The sequence below is a fragment of the Oncorhynchus keta genome, chromosome 20 (genome assembly GCF_023373465.1).
Source record: "Oncorhynchus keta strain PuntledgeMale-10-30-2019 chromosome 20, Oket_V2, whole genome shotgun sequence".
NCBI lineage: Eukaryota > Metazoa > Chordata > Actinopteri > Salmoniformes > Salmonidae > Oncorhynchus > Oncorhynchus keta.
The window spans coordinates 14,140,634-14,168,462 of NC_068440.1; the positions used below are offsets into that span (position 1 = coordinate 14,140,634).

Genomic DNA, 27,829 nt, shown 5'->3' on the forward strand with positions numbered 1-27,829 from the left:
TCATAGAGCAAGAATAACTGATATTTTCTGCATAACTGAGCTGGGCAGGAAAGTCATGGGTTGTCAATTAAGCTCACTTGTTTCCTCATCATCTGGTCCTGTGATGTCACTAGGTGGGATGGGCCAGTGGTTGGCATAGAAACAGGGGCAGGTGTATGTGAGAGCGAAATATGGCGTTGGCATTTTGATTATTCAGCTCAGGGAGAGGTCCATTTACATGGAAAATATTGTTTCAGAGACCTCTTATGCCTGTTGATTAGGGGCTACTATTAGTCTTATTCCAACTATTTAAAAAACATACAACTCATTATATTTCAGCTGTTCTATTAGAACATTGAATTGGAGCAGAGTAATACATTTGGCAACCTGAAAGAGAGGCGATTCTCATTATAGGCTGTAGGCCTACGTGTTTGCGTGAGTGGTAAAGATACATATTTTCATTCAGGGTATGTAAGCCTAATACAGCTAAAGCTTAGGATACATTCATCGATTTGAAACATAAACATACCAACACCTTGATAAATATCAATAGGCTACACATCATAGTTGCTTGCTTTCACATGTAGGCCTACACATGATTCAAATAGTATTGTGTGTGTGTGATGATGAGAGGGCGTGGTGGGCAACATTTAATGCGAAAGCAAAATGGATGTTTAATACTTAAAAATAGTTTGAAATACGGGTTAAGATAAATGAATAACTTAAGAACCAATAAGAGAGCCATTAAGATAGACGGTGGCAAGGTGCGTGAAAGGTATATTTCTGGCGGGGGGGGGGGGGGCGAAATCTTCGATGCTACTTGTGTTACCCACTGAGGTGGTACCTCTAGGTTCCAGCATCACGCTTCCTCTTCAGTCCGTTGGGTTACGGGGAGCCTATCCACGTTTGAGCAGCAGCAGCATCAACGCACTGTCATCCTGTTGACAAAATTCAAGCTGGGGATATAGTGATATCCATGTCCATAATTACGGTGAGATGATGCTGTTACCTTTACTAAAATGAAACTCTGCAAATTGGTTATAATTAGACTACATAGGCCGACTCCGTTGTTATACGAATGTGGACGTGCGTGCTTCCCAAAATATCTTACCCACTGGCCACGATTTTGGATGTGAAAATCATATAGTGTTTTATTGAAATGTAGCCTATCTATTTATGCGACTATGCAGGTCGATGCAGACTCCATACAAACAAAAATTATTGATGTTATTGATATTTCTTGTAGCCTATTTAACATGACAGCAGGCCTATCTATCTAACATGATACCCAAGTCTTCCCTGCGTAAAAACGCAGTCACGACAATTCAATGTCTCTTCAAATGAAGAGATTGGAACTGCGTTTGAGTTTAAATCGTTTATATTACCGAAAACATGTTGAATATTGCATTTAGATCATTCATTCAACAATTGAGCTAATTGCTTTAGGTCAGTTGTAAAAGTCGCGCTGGTCTTGTTGCACTACGTTAAATATTTAATTATAGGCTAATCCGAAATAAAAGTATCAAAATAAAATATATTACTGGTAGCATACTATCATGATTTCGCAGTCGTATCGCGCCTGAATGGAGAAATGTGTTAGAATTTTGCCATCGTCCTTCACGTAGGCGATTCATCATGATTGTGTTGGCGAGGGGGATGGTAACTAGGCAATGTGTCATCCTCAGGTTTTTAAAGGGGGATTCCGTGTCGACTGAATGCCAACCGTCCGTAATGCATGTTATTGGCAGACCATTTCCGAAATAATAAACTGACACTTGTGACCTTGCAAAGATCTCACAACGGTTGACCATCATCTCGAAGCCGTGCTACTTTTGGCAAGACAAGAAATGTGCATGCTTTGCCTCCATCTATAACGACCTTGTCTCAGACTGGCGCCATTTGTTGCTGATGCTCAACGGGTTTACTATTTCCCTTAACAAATAGCCTACATATTGCCTTAACCGTTAAAATAAACGAGCCTGCAAAACATAATCAGGTTAATTTTTTGAGAACATTGTTATGGAATGCAGAGGCGACGTTCCAAGGGGCACATGCCCCCTCAGATTTGTCCTGTTTAAAATTAATACATAAAAAAATATATATATATATATAAGGGATTTTCTTTATTTTTTACTATTTTCTACATTGTAAAATAATAGTGAAGACATCAAAACTATGAAATAACACACATGGAATCATATAGTAACCAAATAATTGTTAAACAAATCAAAATATATTTCAAATTTGAGATTCTTCAAAGTAACCACCCTTTGCCTTGACAGCTTAGCGCACTCTTAGCATTATCCTAGTCACCTGGAATGCATTTCAATTAAAAGGTGTGTCTTGTTAAAAGTTGATTTGCAGAATTTCTTTCCATCTTAATGCGTTTGAGCCGATCAGTTGTGTTGTGACAAGGTATTTTATTTATTTATTTTTATGTAACCTTTATTTAACCAGGTAGGCTAGTTGAGAACAAGTTCTCAATTGCAACTGCGACCTGGCCAAGATAAAGCGTAAAGTTACACATGGAATAAACAAAACATACAGTCAATAACCCAGTAGAACAAAATAAAACAAAAAGTCTATATACAGTGAGTGCAAATGAGGTAAGTTAAGGAAATAAATAGGCCATGGTGGCAAAGTAATTACAATATAGAAATTAAACACTGGAATGGTAGATCGGCATAAGATGAATGTGCAGATAGAGATACTGGGGTGCAAAGGAGCAAAATAAATAAATACCAGTATGGGGATGAGATAGGTAGATAGATGGGCTGTTTACAGATGGGCTATGTACAGGTGCAGTGATCTGTAAGCTGCTCTGACAGCTGGTGCTTAAAGCTAGTGAGGGAGATGTGAGTCTCCAGCTTCAGAGATTTTTGCAATTAGTTCCAGTCATGGGCAGCAGAGAACTGGAAGGAAAGACGACCAAAGGAGGAATTGGCTTTGGGGGTGACCAGGTGAGATATACCTGCTGGAGCGTGTGCTACGAGTGGGTGCTGCTATGGTGACCAGTGAGCTGAGATAAGGCGGGCCTTTACTTAGCAGAAACTTGTAGATAACCTGTAGCCAGTAGGTTTGGCGACGAGTATGAAGGGGGGGCCAACCAACGAGAGCGTACAGGTCGCAATGGTGGGTAGTGTATGGGGTTTTGGTGACAAAACGGATGGCACTGTGGTAGACTGCATCCAGTTTGTTGAGTAGAGTATTGGAGGCTATTTTGTAAATGACATCGCCGAAGTCAAGGATCGGTAGGATGGTCAGTTTTACAAGGGTATGTTTGGCAGCATGAGCGAAGGATGCTTTGTTGCGATATAGGAAGCCGATTCTAGATTTAATTTTGGATTGGAGATGCTTAATGTGAGTCTGGAAGGAGAGTTTACAGTCTAACCAGACACCCAGGTATTTGTAATTGTCCACGTATTCTAAGTCAAGAGCCGTCCAGAGTAGTGATGCTGGACGGGCGAGCAGGTGCGGGCAGTGATCGATTGAATAGCATGCATTTAATTTTACTTGCGTTTAAGAGCAGTTGGAGGCCACAGAAGGAGAGTTGTATGGCATTGAAGCTCGTGTGGAGGTTAGTTAACACTGTGTCCAAGGAGGTAGGGGTGGTATACAAAAGATAGTCCTATTTGGTAAGAGACCAAGTCCATATTATGGCAAGAACAGCTCAAATAAGCAAAGAGAAATGACAGTCCATCATTACATTAAGACGTGAAGGTCAGTCAATTCGGAAAATTTCAAGAACTTTGAAAGTTTCCTCAAATTCAGTCGCAAAAACCATCAAGTGCTATGATTAAACTGGCCCTCATGAGGACCGCCACAGGAAAAGAAAACCCAGAGGTTGCTGCTGCAACCAGTGTACACGCAGTGTAGGTGAACGGATGATTTCTGCATGTTCCCACCATGAAGCATGGAGTAGGAGGTGTGATGGTGTAGAGATGCTTTGCTGGTGACATTTTGGGGTATTTATTTGGAATTCAAGGCACATTTAACCAACATGTCTACCACAGCATTCTGCAGCAATACACCATCCCTTCTGGTTTACGCTTGTTTTTCAACAGGACAATGACCCAACACACCTCCAGGCTGTGTAAGGGCTATTTGACCAATAAGGAGAGAGTGGAGTGCTGCATCAGATGACATGGCCTCTACAATCACCAGACCTCAACCCAATTGAGATGGTTTAGGATGAGTTGGACCGCAGAGTGAAGGACGGTTGGAAAAACATTCCAGGTGAAGCTGGTTGAGAGAATGCCAAGGGTGTGCAAAGCTGTCATCAAGGCAAAGGGTTGCTAATATATTTTTATTTTTAAAATTTTTATTGGGTTACTACATGATTCCATATGTGTTATTTCATAGTGTTAATGTCTTCACTATTATTCTACTATTTCGAAAATAGTAAAAAATAAAGAAAAACCCTTGAATGAGTAGGTGTGTCCAAACTTTTGACTGGTATATATAAAATAAAAATAAATGTATCTGTAATACTACTTGCCACTTAGCAATTGTATGAAGTCACCTTTAGCTAGCCCAGATATGTTCCCAATCTCCCAACCTCATAACTAGCTACCAAGAAGCCATTGCAGGCTATGAATCAAGTTAGAGTATCTAGCTTGTCTAACTATCTTAGCTGGTATGCCTGCTGGCTAGGTTGGTAGACTTTAGAAAAGCAAGCAGTAACTAAATGTACTGAATAAGACTCACATTGCTTTCAATCTTTCACCCATATTCTAGCAGAGGTGCAGAGAAGCATATATTCATGTTACGACTTTTAGGAGTAGTGGGTGCGGAGTCAGGCGCAGAGAGCAGAGGGTTTAGGACAACCGTATTTATTCCTGTGACAGAAAAGGTCACGCCAAAACACCAGGCGCATAGAATGACCGCCCCCAAAATAGGACCCAAACAGTCCAGAGAAAATAAGAAAAATAGCACATCCATAAAACGAACAGAGAAACAAGCCCGCACAAAAGCAGGCGGGCATAACCGGCTTAAATAGCCCTAACCAAAACCCAAACAAGAAACAGGTGTAACCAATAAGACAAAACCAACAGAAAAGGAAAAGGGGATCGGTGGCAGCTAGTAGACCGGTGACGACAACCGCCGAGCGCCGCCCGAACAGGAAGAGGAGCCACCTTCGGTGGGAGTCGTGACAATAATTTATTGTATTTTTTAAAGAACCGCTAGTCAGGAGGATACAGACGGCTCAAGATGTATGCGTAGATATGCAGAAAAATATACATATCTTTTTTTTACATAGAATTAATCATAATGATCATGGCTCTAAATGGCAGGAAAGAGCTGTTTCAGGTGTTTGAAAAATGCAGAATTCTCCAACTTATGGATGGGCCGTAGCCCCCCTCTGGGTCACGCCCCAGTCATCCTCACTTACTTTGTGCCACCACAGATTTTTGGGGTTCCAAACGCCCCTGATGGCTTGCCTGCCAATTCCTAATTAACACACACTAATGGTAATAAGGATAACCTTGCATCAGTGTCTGTCTGCACACCAATGCTGTGAAATTAAATGGGTTTAATATCACACCAAGCCCTCTACTGCTCAGAGTAGCTATTGCCTCAACACCATCTTATAGCCTAGGCTATCCAGTGCCCTTGTCAACGGGTTGTTGGACTGTTGGACTGATAGTCCCAGAGCCTCTGGTTCAGGTCCTGGTCAGGGCTGCCACCCTGAAGTGGAATGGCACCCAAGTTCGTCCATTGAGTGTGTTCTATGGTGTAAGGGAATTGCTAGAGTAAAGTACTGGGACGCCAGGATGGCGAGTTTTGCATTTTAGGACCAATATGTGTTAAAGTGAGTCTCATCCCTTTCTTTGACCCCACATGTGTAACCGTGTGGGCGTGTTACTGACCAAAAGATAACATATCTGGTGTGTGTATTTACTGCTCAGAATGTGTGACAGTGTTTGTTTTTTTAAATAGATGGATGTGTTGTCATTACTGTACCCAATTTAGTCCTCACTGAGTCAGGTTTGTAGGCCTCCTTTCTCGCACACACTTTTTCAGTTCTGCCCACACATTTTCTATAGGGTTGAGGTCAGAGCTTTGTGATGGCCAATCCAATACCTTGACTTTGTTGTCCTTAAGCCATTTTGCCACAACTTTGGAAGTATGCTTGGGGTCATTGTCCAGTTGGAAGACCCATTTGCAACCAAGTTTTAACTTGACTGATGTCTTGAGATGTTGCTTCAATATATCCACATAATTGTCCTTCCTCGTGATGCCATCTATTTTCTGAAGTGCACCAGTCCCTCCTGCAGCAAAGCTCCCCCACAACATGATGCTGCCACACCCATGCTTCACAGTTGGGAGGGTGTTCTTCGGCTTGCAAGCCTCCCCCTTTTTCCTCCAAACATAATGATGGTCATTATGGCCAAATAGTTATATTTTTGTTTCATCAGACGAGAGGACATTTCTCCAAAAAGAGATGGCGGTTTTGGAGCTGTGGCTTCCTCCTTGCTGAGCGGCCTTTCAGGTTATGTCGACATAGGACTCGTGTTAGTGTGGATATAGATACCACGGTACCCTCTTCCTCCAGCATCTTTACAAGTTCCTTTGCTGTTGTTCTGGGGTTGATCTGCACTTTTCGCACCAAAGTACGTTCATCTCTAGGAGACAGAAGTCTCCTTTCTGAGCAGTATGATGGCTGCGTGGTCCCATGGTCTTTATACTTGCGTACTATTGTTTGCACAGATGAACGTGGTACCTTCAGGCGTTTGGAAATTGCTCCCAAGGATGAATCAGACTTGTGGAGGTCTCTAATTTGTTTTCTGAGATCTTGGCTGATTTCTTTTGATTTTCCCATGATGTCAAGTAAAAAAGGCACATCCACAGGTACGCCTCCAATTGACTCAAATGAGGTCAATTAGCCTATCAGAAGCTTCTAAAGCCATCACATAATTTTCTGGAATTTTCCAAGCTGTTTAAAGGCACGGTCAACTTAGTGTATGTAAACTTTTGACCCACTGGAATTGCGAATACAGTAAATTATAAGAGAAATAATCTGTATGTAAACAATTGTTGGGAAAATGGCTTGTGTCATGCACAAAGTAGATGTCCTAACCGACTTGACAAAACGATAGTTTGTTAACAAGATATTTGTGGTATGGTTGAAAAACGAGTTTTAATGACTCCAACATAAGTGTATATAAACTTCCGACTTCAACTGTATATGCTATAGTTATTTGTTTCACACTGAAAGAGACTATTGCAGGTTTACCTCTGTGATAGGCAGACATATAGTGCCTTCATAAAGTATTCACACCCCTTGACTTTTCCTCATTTTGTTGTGTTTCAGACAGAATTTAAAATTGATTACATGGAGATGTTGTGTCACTGGCCTACACACGATACCCCATAATGTCAACGTGGAGGTACAGTTATTGTCTTGTTTATTTTTCCTAACTAATACAAAACTAAAAGCTGAAATGTCTTGAATCAAATATTCAGCCCCTTTGTTATGGCAAGCCTAAATCAGTTCAGGAGTAAAAATGTGCTTTACAATCGCATAATAAGTTGCATGGATTCACTCGGTGTGCAAATAATATTGTTTAAACTGATTTTTGAATGACTACCTCATCTCTGTACCCCACACATACTGTAAGGTCACTCAGCAGTGAATTTCAAACACAGTTTCAACAACAAGGACCAGGGAGGTTTTCCAATGCCTTGCAAAGAAGGGCACCTATTGGTAGATGGATTTTTAAAAAGCATGGTGAAGTTAATAATTAAACTTTGGATCACTACAAAGTCACTACAAAGACAGTTACAGAGTTTAGTGGCTGTGATAGTAGAAAACGAATTATAGATCAACAGCATTGAACATGTGGTAAAGAAATTAACTGTATGTCCTGAATACAAAACATTATGTTTGGGGCAAATCCAACACAACACATCACTGAGTACCACTCTTCATATTTTCAAGCATGGTGGTGGCTGCATTGTGTCATCGGCAAGGGAGTTTTTTGGGGGGGATATAATAAACGAAATTGAGCTAGACACAGGAGAAATCCTAGAGGGAAACCTGGTTCAGTCTGCTTTCCAAGAGACACTGAGGGACAAATTCACCTTTCAGCAGGACAATAACCTAAAACACAAGGCCAAATATACACTGGAGTTGCTTATCTAGATGACATTGAAGGTTCCTGAGTGGCCTAGTTACAGTTTTGACTTGAAAATCTACGGCAAGACTTGAAAATGGGTGTCTAGCAATGATCAGCAACCAACTTGAAAGAGCTTGAAGAATTACAAAAATAATAATGTGCAAATATTGTGCAATCTAGGTGTGCAAAGCTCATAGCTGTAAATGTTGCCAAAAGCAATTCTGCCAAAGGTGATTCTAACACGTATTGTCTCAAGGGGCTGAATATGTATGTAATCAAGATATATTAGTGTTTTATTTTTCATATTTTTTTTCACCAATGTTAGAATTTTTTTGGTGTAGATCGATGACAAGCAATGGCAATTTAATCCATTTTAATCCTACTTTGTAACACAAGAAAATATGTAAAAAGTCAACAGGTGTGAATACTTTCTGAAGGCACTGTAGATAAAAGGCTACCAAACAATATTGTTATTAGTGATGTTGATTGTATCAAAGTATCCCCACCTTCTTTAATGGTGGCCACCATTTTAAATCTGACTTTGCTGTAGTCAGGTGTTTGGGGGACAGGAACATGTCTATCAGTGCATATAGTATATGGCTTAAAAATGTTAACTAATGGGCCTCCTGAGTGTCGTAGCGGTCTAAGGCACTGCATTTCTGTGCTAGATGCATAACTACAGACCCGGGTTCATTCGCTGGCGATGCCACAATTGGCCCAGCGTCGTCCAAGTGAGGGGAGGGTTTGGCCGGGGGGGCTTTACTTGGCTCATTGCGCCCTAGCGACTCCTTGTGGCGGGCCGGGTGCCTGCAGGCTGACTCCAGTCATCAGTTGAACAGCGTTTCATCTGACACATTGGTGTGGCTGGCATCTGGTTTAAGCTGGCGGGTGTTAAAAAGCACATTTAGGTGGGTCTTGTTTTGGTGGAAGCATGACTCCACCTTTGCCTCTCCCGAGCCCTTTGGGAAGTTGCAGTGATGAGACAAGATCAAACAAAAAACGAGAACTAATGTGATGTGTTGTGGTCCCTAAATACTAAGTGTTATCTACATTTTACAGGCCTTTTACTTCCAGTATGGTCAGTTCTGCATCTTAACATGCGAGAGGCCATTTCCAAATAAAGCTGTATAAGTCAAAAGCAACATTATTTGTGCACAGCAATAATGCACACTTGGACTCATACTCTTACTATATATTATTTTAAATGTATTTTCCATTTGCTTGTGATGAATATTGTTTTTGACTTCTCCATGAATCGACAGTCCACAAGGAAGAGTTGCTATCCTTCTCAATTTGCCCCTGCTTTACTTTCCCTGGTGTTGAGTTATCAGATGGACACAAGACACAATATGTCAACATTGAACAGTAAGCCATTCCTAATCAGTTTACAGAGAATGCAAATTGAGATAAGATGCTCCTTGGCATCTGCTTAGAAATACGCTTCCCCTAGCAACAGTAACAGGATCTGGGCTTACTCATATTGAACATTATAGAGATAGAACTTTACTTAAAGGGGCAATCGGGGGATTCTAAAAACCACTAATTGGCCACCCCACCACTTGTTTTGATAAACAGCTGAGGGATGAAGCTATGGATGCAAGGACTGCATTAGACCACAATTGTGGTTTTAAACATGTTTTGAAGCTATACAGTATTTATTTTAAATTATATTGACCCAAACCCTGATTCAAAAGTCTGGTCCATGTGACTAACAATGTGTTTGCGCTTTCCCTCTGTAGAGGAGCAGTCCATCGCAGAGCGGGCCCTGTGATCCAATCCAGCTCAACTCTCCACCACCCTATTGAGGGTAAACTGGAACACTGCCTGACAAACACTCCCCAGAGATTCCTGAGCTCCATCCTGCTTTTCAGGTGATAAACCCCTGCCTTTGAGATTCCTCTACCCTTCAATAATGGAGGACGGCTATCAGAACAAGACAGCCTTTATAAAGGGCGCCAAAGACATTGCCAAGGAGGTCAAGCGCCAGGCGGCCAAGAAAGTGGGCCGCGGTGTGGACAAGATGACCGACGAGTACAGCAAACGCTCATACGCCCGCTTTGAGGAAGACGACGACGATGACTACCCTGGAGTGCCTGGGGGGCAGGACAGTGGCTACTACCGGGGCGACAGCCAGGCAGCCAATGACGATGAAGGTGGCCACAGCGACTCCACAGAGGGCCACGACGAAGACGACGAGATCTACGAGGGCGAGTACCAGGGCATTCCCCGCGCTGACTCGAGCAAGGCTGCCGACAGCCTAGCAGGGGGAGATGGGCAGCAGTTCAGGGACATGGCACAGTTTGAGGGGGAAAGGCGGAAGGATCAAGAAGAGCTAGCCCAGCAGTACGAGACCATCCTGCAGGAGTGCGGCCATGGAAAGTTCCAGTGGACCCTCTACTTTGTGCTGGGGCTGGCCCTCATGGCGGACGGTGTAGAGATTTTTGTGGTGGGCTTTGTGCTCCCCAGCGCCGAGAAAGATATGTGTCTGTCAGAGGAAAGCAAGGGCATGTTGGGTAAGTGTGACCCTTAAACTGTGTCTTTTTAATTAACTTGATTGATTTACATGCTAAGTTAGTGAGCCCTTAAATGTTTTTCTCCGATCAAGTGTCAAATGTGGGGGAGTTAATCGGCCCCAACGCAAATTCAATAAAAACCCTGTCGTTCTACGGTAAATTCCTCACATCTATTTCTTTGGTAGACAATAAAATTAGCAATCTATGAATGTGTAACCTAACGTAACAGGCGTAAAAGAGAGTCCCCACATCCAGTCCCCACATCCACATCCAGTCCCCACATCCACATCCAGTCCCCACATCCACATCCAGTCCCCACATCCACATCCAGTCCCCACATCCACATCCAGTCCCCACATCCACATCCAGTCCCCACATCCACATCCAGTCCCCACATCCATTTTTCAAGTTAGGTTGTAACCGGAAACATCTGCTTTCTGCCGACCCTCTGGAGAGTGATGAATGTGTAACTCAGTAACCTATTCATTGACATCAGCACCTGATACACAAATGTCTGCTTGGCAGCACTTCATTTTATGATAAAGAAATGACCTGGTATTTAATTTATTCACAGAAATAACCAGGTACTGTAGTTGCTAGTGCAGACTTTAAAAAATAAAATAGTACCCTTCGTCACCAGATAATATTCCAGCAAAAATCAGTACAGTAAAATAAAATTGTGCTGTGTGTTCGTGTTGAGTTGTGAATATCATGCCAGTGTACCGCCAGAATTCAGCCAATTGCGCTCCAGCATCTTAAACAGGTTTTTTCTCTTACTGTCTCTGTCTTGTGCCATCTTTAGAATACTTTATACGTGCCCATAAACTTTGTTGTGGCTCAGAAACGGTCCAAAGCAGACAGCAACCTAGGCCCAAATTGGCTACCCATTTCTCTGAGGAGATAAACATGAACATAATTTTATTATGCTGAAAGAGTATGATAGAGGAAAACATGCAAAACATTGCTGGTTACTAGTTTTGATTGAATATGGGGACCCCAATTTATGCTCTGCAGCTTGCGTTGATCTTGTCTCTCTGACACGTCTATAATAATAACAACAACAATTGATTAACCTTATATCTCAAAGTTCTTCAAGAGCAACAATCAAACAAGCAACATGCAGTATCCTGACAGGTCAACCAATAGAGGCCAAGTCTTTGCTGCATCCTCTGATGATAGAGAGGGTCAGTTCATGGGTTGAGCGGAGGGAGCTGGTCAGAGGAAGGGAAATGACGGCGATGGAGTCTGCTGATGAGCTTGCAGAGGGCAAGTCTGGAGTCTTATAGCCACTGGACTTCTCTTCTTCCACTCTGTGATGCCGCTGCAGTGATGCCTCAAAAAGCTCACCACACAAAGTTCAGAATGGAGGCCTTGTCGTCCTCACTGCAAGCCCTCTGCTTTAGCACTGCTGTATTCCTCTACGTAATACTGCCACCCAGGTGAATCAAAAAAAGCTGGTAATGTGTCCGGATGCATTTTTCAAACAAAGACATTAGCCGGCTAGCCATAGCTAGCTACCTATGTCCACGCTGACAAAGAGAGTTTATTCTCACATAAAGGGGAAAACCATCTATGATTAGTCTCCTCCATCCCACACCTCCCCCTTCACTACCCTTGAGCTTTGTGTGTGTGTGTGTGTGTGTGTGTGTGTGTGTGTGTGTGTGTGGTGTCTGTTTGGGAGTGTGTGACAGTGCCTGCCTGCCTGCCTGCCTGCCCACACACACCTAACCTAACCACAGGTTTTACACAATGCAATTGTCAGTTGTTGTTGTTGTTTTTTTACATTGCAAGACAGTCATGTACAGTGCATTCAGAAAGTATTCCGATTCTTGAATTTTTCCACATTTTATTACGTTACAGCCTTATTCTAAAATGGATTAAATCATTTTTCTCCTCATCAATCTACACACAGTACTCCATAATGACAAATGTTTTTCTGCATTTTTGCAAATATATTAAAAAGAAGAAACGGAAATATCACATTTACAGAAGTCTTCTTGAGTATGACGCTACAAGCTTGGCACACCTGTATTTGAGGAGTTTCTCCTATTTTCTTTGCAGATCCTCCCAAGCTTTGTCAGGTTGGATGGGGAGCGTTGCTGCACAGCTATTTTCAGGTCTCTCTAGAGATGTTTGATTGGGTTCAAGTCCAAACTCTGGCTGGGTCACTCAAGGACATTCAGAGACTGGTCCGGAAGCCACTCCTGCATTGTCTTGGCTGTGTGCTTAGGGATTGTTGTCCTGTTGGAAGGTGAACCTTTTCCCAGTCTGAGGTCCTGAGTGCTCTTAAGCAGGTTTTCATCAAGGATCTCTCTATACTTTGTTCCATTCATCTTTCCCTCGATCCTGACTACTCTCCCAGTCCTTGAAAAACATCCCAACAGCATGATGCTATCACCACCATGCTTCACCGTAGGGATGGTGCCAGGTTCCTCCAGACATGACACTTGGCATTCAGGCCAAAGAGTTCAATTTTGGTTTCATCAGAGTATCTTGTTTCTCATGGTCTGAGTGCCTTTTGGCAAACTCCAAGCGGTCTGTCATGTCCCTTCACTGAGGAGTGGCTTCCGTCTTGCCACTCCACCATAAAGGCCTGAATGGTGGAGTGTTCCAGAGATGGTTGTCCTTCTGGAAGGTTCTCCCATCTCCACAGAGGAACTCTGGAGCTCTGTCAGAGTGACCATCAGGTTATTTGGTGGTCCAAACTTCTTCCATTTAATAATGATGGAGGTGACTGTGTTATTGGGGACCTTCAATGCTGCAGAAATGTTTTGGTACTCATCCCCAGATCTGTGCTTCGACACAATCCTGTCTCGGAGCTATACGGACAATTCCTTCAACCTCATTGCTTGGTTTTTGCTCTGACATGCACTGTCATCCATGAGACCTTATATAGACAGGTGTGTGTCTTTCCAAATCTTGTCCAGTTATTTGAATTGACTAAAGGTGGACTCCCAATAAAGTTGTAGAAACATCTCAAGGATGATGAATGGAAACAGGATGCACCTGAGCTCAATAGAATTAGAAACCAATAAGATTAGCATTCCTGACATGTTATTTTGTTGAAATATACAGTAATTCCATCTCTGATTGCACCCAAATTGGCCATTGTAATTTATAGGATTCATATAATATAAGGTTTTGACAATTTCTTTGGATTCCTCATGTCTAACTTTTTTTTAAACGTTTGGGTCAAATGGATGTTATATTTATTAAATGTTATAAATCCTATAAATGGCCAGTCCTATAAATTAAAATGGTCAATTTTTAAAAACAGGAACTATTTCAGAACGATCTGAGATAGTGGGTGTCGAAATCATCTTTCTTTTGCCACATGTTGTGCCGAAGGGTAACAAATAAAGCAGCTGTATGCACAGGTAAGGAACATGTAACTCTCTCATTTTCTCTTTATGTCCTCTGCAGGTCTGATTGTTTATCTGGGAATGATGGTCGGTGCATTCGTGTGGGGTGGGCTCGCTGATCGGATAGGCCGACGGCAGTCCCTTCTCATCTGTCTCTCCATCAACAGCGTCTTCTCCTTCTTCTCCTCCTTTGTCCAGGGCTACAGCACCTTTCTCCTCTGCCGACTACTTTCTGGTGTTGGGTAAGATTCTGAAAACCGATGGAAGGTGAATGATAGATAGAGACAGAGTGACACACAGACACAGGTGGGCTTAATAGCTTTTTTATAGTTATATAGTAGAGATATACAGTGGGGAGAACAAGTATTTGATACACTGCCGATTTTGCAGGTTTTCCTACTTACAAAGCATGTTGAGGTCTGTAATTTTTATCATAGGTACACTTCAACTGTGAGAGACAGAATTGAAACATAAATCCAGAAAATCACATTGTATGATTTTTAAGTAATTAATTTGCATTTTATTAACTGCACCTGTTTGAACCCGTTACCTGTATAAACACACCTGTCCACACACTCAATCAAACAGACACCAACCTCTCCACAATGGCCAAGACCAGAGAGCTGTGTAAGGGCATCAGGGATAAAATTGTAGACCTGCACAAGGCTGGGATGGGCTACAGGACAATAGGCAAGCAGCTTGGTGAAAAGGCAACAACTGTTGGCGCAATTATTAAAAAATGGAAGAAGTTCAAAATGATGGTCAAACACCCTCGGTCTGGGTCTCCATTGAAGATCTCACCTCGTGGGGTATCAATGATCATGAGGAAGGTGAGGGATCAGCCCAGAACGACATGGCAGGACCTGGTCAATGACCTGAAGAGAGCTGGGACCACAGTCTCAAAGAAAACCATTAGTAACACACTACGCCGTCATGGATTAAAATCCTGCAGTGCACGGAAGGTCCCCGTGCTCAAGCCAGCGCATGTCCAGGCCCATCTGAAGTTTGCCAATGACCATCTGGATAATCCAGAGGAGGAATGGGAGAAGGTCATGTAGTCGGATGAGACAAAAATAGAGCTTTTTGGTATAAACTCCACTCAACGTGTTTGGAGGAAGAAGAAGGATGAGTACAACCCCAAGAACACCATCCCAACTGTGAAGCATGGAGGTGGAAACATCATTCTTTGGGGATGCTTTTCTGCAAAGGGGACAGGACGACTGCACCGTATTGAGGGGAGGATGGATGGGGCCATGTATCGCGAGATCTTGGCCAACAACCTCCTTCCCTCAGTAAGAGCATTGAAGATGGGTCGTGGCTGAGTCTTCCAGCATGACAACGACCCGAAACACACAGCCAGGGCAACTAAGGAGTGGCTCCGTAAGAAGGTCCTGGAGTGGCCTAGCCAGTCTCCAGACCTGAACCCAATAGAAAATCTTTGGAGGGAGCTGAAAGTCCGTATTGCCCAGCGACAGCCCCGAAACCTGAAGGATCTGGAGAAGGTCTGTATGGAGGAGTGGGCCAAAATCCCTGCTGCAGTGTGTGCAAACCTGTTCAAGAACTACAGGAAACGTATGATCTCTGTAATTGCAAACAATGGTTTCTGTACCAAATATTAAGTTCTGCTTTTCTGATGTATCAAATACTTATGTCATGCAATAAAATGTAAATTAATTACTTAAAAATCATACAATGTGTTATTCTGGATTTTTGTTTTAGATTCCGTCTCTCACAGTTGAAGTGTACCTATGATAAAACATTACAGACCTCTACATGCTTTGTAAGTAGGAAAACCTGCAAAATCGGCAGTGTATCAAATACTTGTTCTCCACACTGTATATGTTTTTTTGCTTTAATGCTAAGAAGGACATTTCATCCAAAGAGCACCCTCACAGAAGCCAAGTAGCACCCCTACCTCCAAGTATTCTCCCCAAGTTTGATTTCATTTACAGATTTTCCAAAAAGATTAAACAGGAACAGGATTTGAAAGTCCAGCTCAACTTCCAGTGGTTTGTTTCTCTGTGCTAATCCTTACAGGATCGGTGGTTCCATTCCCATTGTGTTCTCCTACTACTCAGAGTTTCTGGCCCAGGAGAAACGTGGGGAGCACCTCAGTTGGCTCTGCATGTTCTGGATGATTGGTGGCATCTATGCCTCAGCTATGGCATGGGCCATCATCCCACACTATGGTGAGTAGCCTATGGCGAGAATTCAATCATCACAGATATTGTCCCAAAAGCGCTCAAAATGCCTTACCACAAAGTTGTATCTAGGGATTACGCAGGTTTATACGGTTTGTGCTTTGTCCCATTTCTCTCTCTCTGCTTCCTCTCCTCCCAGGCTGGAGTTTCCAGATGGGCTCTGCGTACCAGTTCCACAGCTGGCGTGTGTTCGTCCTGGTGTGTGCATTTCCCTCTGTTGCGGCTATTGCTTCTCTCACCACCATGCCAGAAAGCCCGCGCTTCTTCTTAGAGGTAAGCAGGGATCACTTTCTGAAAAATCCATTTAGAAGCAGTTTACCCAATTCCAATTCTAACCTCAATCACTTGAAGCCATATACAGTTGAAGTCGGAAGTTTACATACACCTTAGCCAAGTACATTTAAACTCAGTTTTTCACAATTCCTGACATTGAATCAGAGTAAAAATTCCCTGCCTTAGGTCAGTTAGGATCACCACTTTATTTTAAGAATGTGAAATGTCAGAATAATAGTAGAGAAAATGATTTATCTCAACTTTTATTTCTTTCATCACATTCCCAGTGGGTCAAAAGTTTACATACACTCAATTAGTATTTGGTAGCATTGCCTTTAAATTGTTTAACTTGGATCAAATGTGTCTAGTAGCCTTCCACAAGCTTCCCACAATAAATTGGGTGAATTTTGGCCCATTCCTCCTGACAGAGCTGGTGTAACTGAGTCAGGTTTGTAGGCCTCCTTGCTCGCACACGCCATTCAGTTCTGCCCACAAATTGTCTATAGGATTGAGGTCAGTGCTTTGTGATGGCCACTCCAGTATTTGACTTTGTTGTCCTTAAGCCATTTTCCCACGACTTTGAAAGTATGCTTGGGGTCATTGTCCATTTGGAAGACCCATTTGCGACCAAGCTTTAACTTCCTGACTGATGTCTTGAGATGTTGCTTCAATATATCCACTTAATTGTCCTGCCTCATGACGCCATCTATTTTGTGAATTGCACCAGTCTCTCCTGCAGCAAAGCACCCCCACAACATGATGCTGCCACCCCCGTGGTTCACGGTTGGGATGGTGTTCTTCGGCTTGCAAGCCTCCCCCTTTTTCCTCCAAACATAATGATGGTCTTATCCTCCAAACATAATGATGGTCTTTATGGCCAAACAGTTCTATTTTTGTTTCATCAGACCAGAGGACATTTCTCCAAAAAAATACGATATTCGTCCCCATGTGCAGTTGCAAACCGTAGTCTGGCTTTTTTATGGCGGTTTTGGAGCAGTGGTTTCTTCCTTGCTGAGCGGCCTTTCAGGTTATGTCGACTTAGGACTCGTTTTGCTGTGCATATAGATAGTTGTGTACCCGTTTCCTCCAGCATCTTCACAAGGTCCTTTGATGTTGTTCTGGGATTGATTTGCACTTTTCGCACAAAGTGCATTCATCTCTAGGAGACAAAACGCCTCTCCTTCCTGAGCGGTATGATGGCTGCGTGGTCCCATGGTGTTTATACTTGCGTACTATTGTTTGTACAGGTGAACGTGGTACCTTCAGGCGTTTGGAAATTGCTCCCAAGGATGAACCAGATTTTGTTTGTGAGGTCTTGGCTGATTTCTTTTGATTTTCCCATGATGTCAAGCAAAGAGGCACTGAGTTTGATGATAGGCCTTGAAATACATCCACAGGTACACCTCCAATTGACTCAAATGATGTCAATTAGCCTATCTAAACCCTTGACATCATTTTCTGGAATTTTCCAAGCTGTTTAAAGGCACAGTCAACTTAGTGTATGTAAACTTCTGGCCCACTGGAATTGTGATACAGTGAATTATAAGTGAAATAATCTGTCTGTAAACAATTGTTGGAAAAATGGCTTGTGTCATGCACAAAGTAGATGTCCTAACCGACTTGCCAAAACTATAGTTTCTTAACAAGAAATTTGTGGAGTGGTTTAAAAACAAGTTTTAATGACTCCAACCTAAGTGTATGTAAACTTCCGACTTCAACTGTATGTATGCATAACTGGTACCATAGAATCTATCTGGAAGGAATGGGATGCGTGGGATAAAGTGCCTTCATAAAGTATTCACAACCCCTTGACTTGATTTTGTTGTGTTACAAGGTGGGATTAAAATGGATTTAATTGTAATTTTTTTGTAAATGAGCTACACACAATATTCTGTAATGTCAAAGTTGAAGAAAAATACTAACATTTATAAAAACTTTATGAAAATTAAAACTATAATATATCTTGATTACATAAGTTTTCAACCCCCTAAGTCAATACATTTGGCAGCAATACCTTTGGCAGCGATTACAGCTGCAACTATTTCTGGGTAAGTCTCTCAGAGCTTTGCACACCTGGATTGTACAATATTTGCACATTTATCTTAAAACAATTCTTGGCTGTTGATTTGTCAAGTTGGTTGTTGATCACTGCTAGATGGCCATTTTCAAGTCTTGCCATAGATGCCGGGTGGTTTAGTGTCTAGTCTAGTGGTTAGAGCATTGGGCTAGTAACCGAAAGGTTGCAAGATTGAATCTCCGAGCTGACAATGTAAAAATCTGTCATTCTGCCCCTGAATAAGGCCGTCATTGAAAATAAGAATTTGTTCTTAAGGGACTTGATGTAATAATGTAATAGATTTTGAAGACAATTTAAGTCAAAACTGTAACTAGGCCACTCAGGAACAATGTCATCTTGGTAAGGAACTACAGTGTATATTTGGCCGTGTGTTTTAGGTTATTGTCCTGTTGAAAGGTGAATTTGTCTCCCAGTGTTTGTTTGACAGCAGACTGAAAGCAGGTTTTCCTCTAGGATTTTGCCTGTTTCTGTTTATTCTAAAAATTAAAAAACTCCCTAGTCCTTGCCAATGACAAGCTTGAACAATATGACGTATTGTATTCAGGACAAAAAGTTAATTGCTTTGCCACATTATTTTGCAATATTATTTTAGTGCCTTGTTGCAAACATTCTGTACAGGCTTCCTTCTTTTCACTCTGTCAATTAGGTTAGTATTCTGGAGTAACTACAATTGTAAGGATCTATGTGTAGCTGGTGCAGAGGAGTCAGGCGCAGGACAGCAGAGATGAGTAAAACATTTTTTAAACTTTACCCAAACTCATCAAAATACAAGAGAATTATCAAGCCCACGAATACGGACCACAATACAACAAACAATCACTCACAAACAAACATGGGGAACAGAGGGTTAAATAATAAACAGGTAATTGGGTGAGTGAAACCAGGTGTGTAAGACATAGACAAAACAAATGGAAAATGAAAAGTGGATTGGAGGTGGCTAGAAGGCCGGCGACGTCGACCGCCAAATGCCCCCCCCCCCTTGACGCGCGGCTCCAGCAGCACACCGACACCTACCTCTGGTACGACCCTGAGGACGAGGCGCAGGGCGATCCGGGTGGAGACGGTGGAACGCCAGCAGCAATGAAGGGTCCAAAACGTCCTCCACCGGCACCCAGCATCTCTCCTCCGGACCGTACCCATCCCACTCCACGAGGTACTGAAGGCCCCACGCCCGACGCCTCAAGTCCAGGATGGCTCGAACAGCATACGCCGGGGCCCCCTTGATGTCCAGAGGGGGCAGAGGGACCTCCCGCACCTCAGCTTCCTGGAGTGGACCAGCCACCACTGGACTGAGGAGAGACACATGGAACGAGGGATGAATACGGCAATCTGGGGGAAGCTATAACCTATAGCATACCTCGTTCTGTCTCCTCGAGACTTTGAATGGCCCCACACACCGCGGACCCAGCTTACGGCAGGGCAGAGGAGATGCAGGTTCCGGGTCGAGAGCCAGACCCGATCCCCTGGTGCGAACACCGGAGCCTCACTGCGGTGACGGTCGGCGCTCGCCTTCTGCCGCCTCACGGCCCGTTGCAGGTGCACATGGGCGGCGTCTCAGGTCTCCTCCGAACGCTTAAACCATTTGTCCACCGCAGGAGCTTCAATCTGGCTCTGATGCCACGGTGCCAGAACTGGCTGATACCCCAGTATGCACTGGAAAGGAGAGGTTATTGGAGGAGTGGCGGAGTGAGTTTTGAGCCATCTCTGCCCAGGGGATGAACGCCGACCACTCCCCCGGCCGGTCCTGGCAATATGACCGCAGAAACCTACCCAGATCCGGGTTTACTCTCTCCACCTGCCCGTTACTCCATAACAATGGAGTTGAATACTTATTGACTTAAGATATTTAAGCTTTAACGTTTTTATTAATTTGTAAAAATTTCGAAAAATATAATTCCACCTCGACATTATGGGGTATTGTGTGTAGACCAGTGAACAGAAATCTCAATATAATCCATTTTAAATTCACGCTGTAACTAGGGATGCACCGATATGACATTTTTGGTCGAAACCGATATCAAATATTCTCCTTGCCAAAAAACAAAACAATACCGATAACCGATATTTAACATTTTAGCTGCCTGTTAAGCATTCTAGTACAGTTAAATAGTTGAAACACACACACACAGGTAGCGGTCCTTGTACCTAGCATCGAACATGGGTGTGCATCAAACATGGTGGCGACACAGTAGAGGCTAAGAGAGAATTCCACCGAATCGCTTGTTCACAGCCTCTGTGAGAGTACTTTTCCAAGTTAACCCGACGGTCTGTGTTGGCGTTTTTGTGGTATGAGAACCAGCACATTCTTGAGCATGCAATACGGCTTTCCTCAGTACAAAATCGTCGTCGACCCACTGTGCTGTCAGATGCTCATTGGGCTGACATCGCTGGTCCAAATATCAGTTGTGAAGCTAATAGCAGTTACGCCCATAACAAGTAGCTTGTGGATGCGAGTTTCAACAAGATTGTGTAACTCTGGTAGGGCAACATCTAAAAAATAGCGCCTACTTGGTAGTAGGTGCTCGACCAGTCGGCGAAAGCCAACATCATCCACCACAGAAAACGGTTGATTGTCAAGGGCAATTCATTTTTAGCTAATATCGTCCGATTCCGATATTCTTACCCATATATCGTGCATCCCTAGTTGTAGCACAACAAAATATTGAAAAAGTCAAGGGGTGTTAATACTTTCTGAAGGCGCTATATGTCATTACCTGAGTTGACTATTGAACAGCAGTAAATATTGCAGATTATACCCTTAAAGGTACACACTGGGATCTTGTGAATTTAGTCTTTTCAATTCTTCAGATTGATTGTTGAGTTTAGCACAACTGTCTTACTCGAGTAGCATAAACCTAAATATAAGCTTTTATTACAAATTAAGGAAATTAAGGCACATTACAGTATACCGTTAGACACTACACACAGACATAATGTATCGCAATACTCGTAATGTGTTTCAACTGTAAGTGTTTCTGATGAGGTATGCGATCATTTCCCAACAGAACGGCAAACACGACGAAGGCTGGATGATTCTGAAACAAGTTCACGACTCCAACATGAGAGCAAAGGGACACCCAGAGAAGGTGTTTTCTGTGAGTATTTCTGAGACACACATGTAAAGTCTTTGAATCTCAGGGTTCTTCTGCAAAACGTGTTTATGAAGTTGTATTCTCCTGTCCCAGCTGTTTGTTATTGTGTTGAAGTTGTATTCTCCTGTCCCAGCTGTTTGTTATTGTGTAACCACGTCCCCAGCCTGGACAGTGTCTGATGTTGTCTGCTGCGTGGCCTAGACCTGCTATGTTTTTACCACTCAAAACGAGACGTTCCCTCGCGGGAAAATCTCATTTCATCTAATCTAATGTATACATGTACTGCACACAAATGAGTTGAAGATGGGAAGGTCTTGTTTTCCCAGGTCACCACCATCAAGACTGTAAAGCAGATGGACGAGCTGGTGGACATGGGAGGAGACATATCAACTTTGCGACGCTATAAATTGAAGCTGGCCAGCCTATTCCACCAGGTAAGAGTCATGTTAAGATCCCTATAAAGGTATGAGAATATGGTTGTTTTCTGTGTATATCTTTAATATTTCATACAGAATATGTTAATTTGTGACTGCATACACCGTTTAGCAGACGCTTTTAGACAAAATGACCAAAGCCCAACTTATGCTTAGGTTAAAAAAGAGAATTGTGCAATGTGTTTTATAGTGGGTTTTTATGTTTTTAAAACGTGTCAGCAGTAAAACCTAGATGCATATTTGAGTTATTCTCTGTGGGTTGCTATAGGTGCGGAGTAACTTCTTGGCCATCTTCAATCCAGAATACAGAAGGACCACCTTCATGATGATGGCTGTCTGGTTTACCATGTCGTTCAGGTAGCAGAACTAGGGCCATGACCATAGTGTTTATCAGCGGCCTGTGCACAAACCGGTTCTTTTTTTGTTCAATCAAAAAGCTCAAGAAATGTTTAGTCATATCAAATCTGAAAATATTTTTTTTAAATGGTGGCTCCTGCCGTCTTAACTTACTGGAGCATTGATATTATTAAGGTTTATACTTATCTCAACTGATTTCAACATAGTGAAGAAATGAAGAAACGTAATCATGTTTGTTTGGTTAAGCCACATTTTTGTCTTTTGCTTCTCCCCCAGCTACTATGGGCTGACAGTGTGGTTCCCTGACATGATCAAGTACATCCAGAAGCAGGAATATGCCTCGCGCACCAAGTTCTTCACCAAGGAGCGAGTGGAGCATGTCACTTTTAACTTCACCTTGGAGAACCAAGTGCACCGCCAAGGACAGTACTTCAACGACAAGTCAGTCCTCATTATATTACACAGAACTTTATGAATTTGCTAAATGTTCTTCTTAAATCGGGAGCGGTAAACTGTGCTGGTCTTAATTTTGCAACTATGCAATGGACACTAACTGCTTGTCAACTCTAATACAACTGGGCCCGCTAAATACGTCTTTCTTACTTTTACATTGTCCACAAGGTTCATCAACCTTAAGATGAAGTCCATGGTGTTTGAGGACTCTTTGTTTGAGGAGTGCTACTTTGAGGACATCACCTCTAGCAGAAGCTTCTTCAGAAACTGCACCTTCATCTCAACCCTCTTTTACAATACAGGTCAAGTGTCTCCCAAAACAAGAAGCATAAACAATATAAAGTGGAGCTTACAATAGTTATGAGCTCAGTCCATGCCTAGATGTTCTGTATTATGTTGCATGTTTTGTGTGGACCCCAGCAAGAGTATTTGCTGCTTTTGTAACAGCTAATGGGGATCCAAATAAAATACCTAATACCATTGAACTGGGCAGTATCCTACCCTTGGACCCTTCTTGACACCACTCTTAACTTTCTTTTCTCTTGACAGACTTGTTCCAGAACAGAATCATCAACAGCAAACTGGTAAACAGTACCTTCCTACACAACAAGGAAGGCTGTCTGCTGGACTTCACTGATGACAACAACGCCTACATGATCTACTTTGTCAGTTTCCTGGGCACATTGGCCGTGTTACCCGGCAACATTGTGTCAGCCCTGCTGATGGACAAAATTGGACGTCTGAGGATGCTGGGTATGTCACGACTTCATTAATGTGTTTTTAATGCTCTATACAAGATTTAAAGAATATGTGCATATTTTGAGATTATACATCTGGTGATACATGAATTATGCCCCCCCTTCCTACACCACAGTACTTCATGAGTAGCCGACTACAGAAAGGTCCCTTATCTTTGTCTGAACTTTTTCACCCTCTTTCTCTTCCCCCTCAATCTCTTTTCCTACACAGCGGGATCAAGTGTCATATCTTGTGTCAGCTGTTTCTTCCTGTCATTCGGCAGTACCGAGTCGGGAATGATCGCCCTTTTATGTCTCTTTGGCGGCATCAGCATAGCTTCCTGGAATGCCCTGGATGTATTGACTGTGGAACTGTACCCATCGGATAAAAGGCAAGTGCAGCTACCTCACATTTTGAAAGTGTTACAGCTTCTTAATTATTGCACAGTGAATAAAGGCGTATTTTATGCAAACATATTTATTGAAAAGATATTTAAGTTTTCATGTTAAGTTTTAAGAAGTGACCCTGTCAGAAGTGCTGACAATTTCCATTGTTTTCTCTTTTTTAGGACCACTGCATTTGGCTTCTTAAATGCCCTTTGCAAGTTAGCTGCTGTCCTGGGCATAAGCATCTTCCAGTCATTTGTAGGCATCACCAAAGCTGTGCCCATCTTGTTCGCTGCGGGTGCACTCGCTGCCGGGAGTTTCCTAGCACTAAAGCTGCCTGAAACACGGGGCCAGGTGCTGCAGTAGCACAATTCACCACCAGAAGGCAGCGCAGTGTAGCTTCAGTGGCCACATTACAACCAGAGCCCGACCAACCGTACAATCTCAGCCTTTAGCAATCCAACGTTGCTCATTAAACACTAAAAGACAGACTGTCATCAACAGTGTCACAACAGTCCCAGATTACTGAGAAAATATGACGATAGCATCAGACTTAAAATGCAGATGTGACCCATATAGCCAGCACAGACTAGCTGGCATCTTGACCACAGCATAAAATAGCACATTGGGTTTGCTTCTCAGAGATTAGACAGAATGAAATCCTGCCAACAAAGATATACGTTTATAAACCACTGCCAAAGGATACAAAGATACTGCTTGATAGCTACAATGCCTAATGGGGATACTTCCCAACAAAAGAGATCAAACATCTATACACCCTCAATTCATCATAGCACCCATATCTGACCCTAATACCAAATAATATGAGGTTAAAGATGCCCTCTAACAGATTTCCACATGAAAATAGCTTTCACTGTAACTTAGCTTTCCACTGAATTTACGTATCTTAATGGCTTCCTCTGAAAGAGAATATTTCAGACAATATTTATCTTACCAGGTGACATGCACCAAGCTCCCTGCATCAAGATAATGATATAGATTATGTGTTCAAACTTGGCATCGAAACAAGTTATTTTATCATATAGAAAATGGACTGTACATGTGTGTTGAAGATATATTGCAAGAAAATAAATAATGACAGGACAAATAACTGGTAAATATTTAAGTTTATTTATTGATGGTAATTCGAAGGGATCGGTTTTGTTGATATGCACAGAAACAAAATTACAATGTATGTTTGTCCACGTCACATTTACATCAAGCAGTGAAATATATGCCTAAATAGCTATATGTTGTGTGCGTATTAGGGAGAAAGATGGAGAAAGTGTTGCATCCTTCTGTATGTTTTTGTCATTGGTTCAATGAGACTTCCGAGGAGCCTATTCATGTACATTGATCTCCAATGATAAAGTGCAGCATTATGGTTCTGTAAAGATATTGGAAAAACAGACAAAGATGAGTAAATAAGATGAGAACCTATTTAACACATCCGTGGAGATATCCTTTCATTTTGAAAGGCTAGAATAGTGTTACTTTCAATGCGTCAACGAGTCCAGCATTACAGCTCATGCTTCCTGCGTCTCACATAGTGGTCTTATGCTCACTCTTCATCAGCATGTTCAACATTCCAGTTAGCTATGGCCAACATGTGCCCTCTGCTGTCTTTGAAGGACATTACACCTAGGAGGACCAAAGTCAGTCGGTTCAGTCGTTAAACGATGCAGTATTAATGAAGCACAAATGATTCCATATACACTGTTACTAAGCACATTGTCCTTCAGTCATGCAGCTCATGGGAATAGAACCATAGCAACTAGTCCCTCACAGATTCATTTGAAGTGCTCAATTAAATCCAAACTGTGTTGTGTTTTTCCACAGTAGTATAAAACACCATTTTCTCTGTGATATGAAATGTTCAAGTTATTGTGTCCACCGCCCCTCCCTCCCTCTCGAAAAATCCCCTCAAAGGTAGATGCCTACAGTTTTCAGAATAACATGTGCACAAGGGTATGTACATTGGCACGGCAGGCTTGGTTGAATCTAGCCCTATGTCTTTATAGTTTATGTGCTTTCCTGTCACCGTGTCCACGCCATCCCTTCTAATCTTTGTGTCACCAGTGTGGTGACAATCAGTGAGAGAGCTGATCTCGCCATTGCTCAACTGTAGTGTGAGTGTGATATCGGACTGCAGGGCTATTGGGCTTGTTGAATGTGCAGCCTGCGGGATTTCTCTGTTGCTGTGTGCTTGGTACAATTGAGTGTCTGATGTAGTCCTGGATTTATATATTAGAATCAGATCTCTTTAGTGTTGCATATGTCTGTATATGACATCTATTGTTATTTGTGTTTACCCATAACTGACAAATTTGCGTGTTTGAGTGAGTTTGCAAAAGATACTTGTAAAATAATGTGTTTATGTTTGAGAGTGTAGATTGAATTTGTAATCTCTGCTGTGCTCTCTCTCTCTCTCTCTCTCTCTCTCTCTCTCTCTCTCTCTCTCTCTCTCTCTCTCTCTCTCTCTCTCTCTCTCTCTCTCTCTCTCTCTCTCTCTCTCTCTCTCTCTCTCTCTCTCTCTCTCTCTCTCTCTCTCTCTCTCTCTCTCTCTCTCTCTCTCTCTCTCTCAATATTTTTCTACTTCTGTTCTGGTGTTTTAATCCCAAAGAACGAGCACAGGTCAATAGGGGCCAATATAACATATCTTTGAACTAAAAGTCTAATACAATAGATATCTAGGTCAATGTGATGTTCTTTATAGCGTCAGCCTTGGGCGCTCCTTGCTGATTAGGTCTCCGCCAAACAAATGTTTGCCCCTGAAAACAGACATCTACTCTCTGTAGTTGCCTGACAGGTCGCTCTAATCATAACATTTGTTCAAAGTAAATTCAAATGAAAATGTGTTAGCAATTGCAGAGTGGTTTTGGGGAGTGTCAAAATCCCAGCCATTCTCCCTTTAGATAGATGCTTGTTGTTTCCAGCATAAGAATCTGGACCCAAGTATTAGACCCATCGACCTTTAAACCTTTCTCTGTTCATATCTCTTTAAAATCAAAGGTCCGTGTGGCAGGCTTGTGAAAGTAGCCCTCACAGTAAACAGGATGTTAAGCATGCTTGTGGTGTCTGATCTCTTTGGCTGCCCTGTATGTTTGTCCAAAGCAGGAGCTGCTTTTGTATTGCTGTCTTATGGTGACACTTTGGGTCTTTGTGTAACAGTATCAGTTCTATGATTGCTTCTGATCAGAGTGGGATGACTTGGTGCAAGTTTACTCTGCGTCTTTTTTAAAGCAAAACATTTCTGGTGATCCTATTACTTTCTTTGAAATGGTTGTACTTCTCTCTGCTTTCAGTCGGGGTTCAAGTTCCAAGGAGAGCAGAAACCAAAGCAATAAAAGGGACATATTTCTTAGTGAATAGGCACAAGTAAGTAGGTATTTCAAAAGGGCCGCCGTGTTTACGTCAAAAGAGCGCCTTTAGTCTATTAAAGCTCATGTCCACTTCAGATGAAACTGCCGTTATTGAAATGAGACTTAAAACATCAACGTGCTATCATTGTACTGTGTGTAGAAACTGTAGATGTTTGTACGTATGAGTATAAAATATGTGGACATGAAAAGATCAAGGAAAACACTTTGACAATACTATCAACATGACAGAACACTGTTGTATGTTGTTTTTGTTTTGTAAATGACATATATTGAAAAAAATACGTGAATATATTGTTCAGTAATCGCTCCGATGGGATGCTGAGAATATTTTACAGTGATGCTGACCAGGTGCTGTGTGTATTTATTTTATGTGAGAATTGTTACTTATGCTGGGATTCACACTTGTGGACCATTTGTCTATCCAGTTCTACGAAGAAAATAAATAACTACTATGGATATAA

At 42.3% G+C, this 27,829-nt stretch overlaps 1 protein-coding gene across 3 annotated transcripts; it reads left to right on the forward strand.

Annotated features, from left to right (window-relative positions):
• The first annotated feature begins 816 nt into the window (after positions 1–816).
• On the forward strand, positions 817–27,829 carry LOC118399447 (synaptic vesicle glycoprotein 2A-like). 3 transcript variants are annotated; one of them, XM_052472118.1, is made up of 15 exons: positions 817–970; positions 4,044–4,215; positions 7,295–7,370; positions 9,839–10,612; positions 14,036–14,216; positions 16,012–16,163; positions 16,315–16,448; positions 21,531–21,620; positions 21,944–22,051; positions 22,320–22,408; positions 22,685–22,849; positions 23,030–23,163; positions 23,411–23,614; positions 23,831–23,990; positions 24,168–27,829. In XM_052472118.1, exons 4-15 carry the CDS (start codon positions 10,012–10,014, stop codon positions 24,349–24,351), a joined length of 2,202 nt encoding a protein of 733 aa, XP_052328078.1. In that variant the 5' UTR covers positions 817–970; positions 4,044–4,215; positions 7,295–7,370; positions 9,839–10,011; the 3' UTR covers positions 24,352–27,829. The 3 variants fall into 3 exon arrangements, with proteins under 3 accessions (XP_052328078.1, XP_052328077.1, XP_035651433.1); XM_052472117.1 differs by lacking the exon at positions 7,295–7,370; XM_035795540.2 differs by lacking the exons at positions 4,044–4,215; positions 7,295–7,370.

Coding starts and splice junctions, on each gene's coding strand:
- LOC118399447 (XM_052472118.1), top strand. CDS start 10,012: ATGGAGGACGGCTATCAGAACAAGACAGCCTTTATAAAGGGCGCCAAA. Junction 10,613..14,035: donor GGAAAGCAAGGGCATGTTGG/GTAAGTGTGACC, acceptor TGTCCTCTGCAG/GTCTGATTGTTTATCTGGGA. Junction 23,991..24,167: donor CTGTACCCATCGGATAAAAG/GCAAGTGCAGCT, acceptor TCTCTTTTTTAG/GACCACTGCATTTGGCTTCT.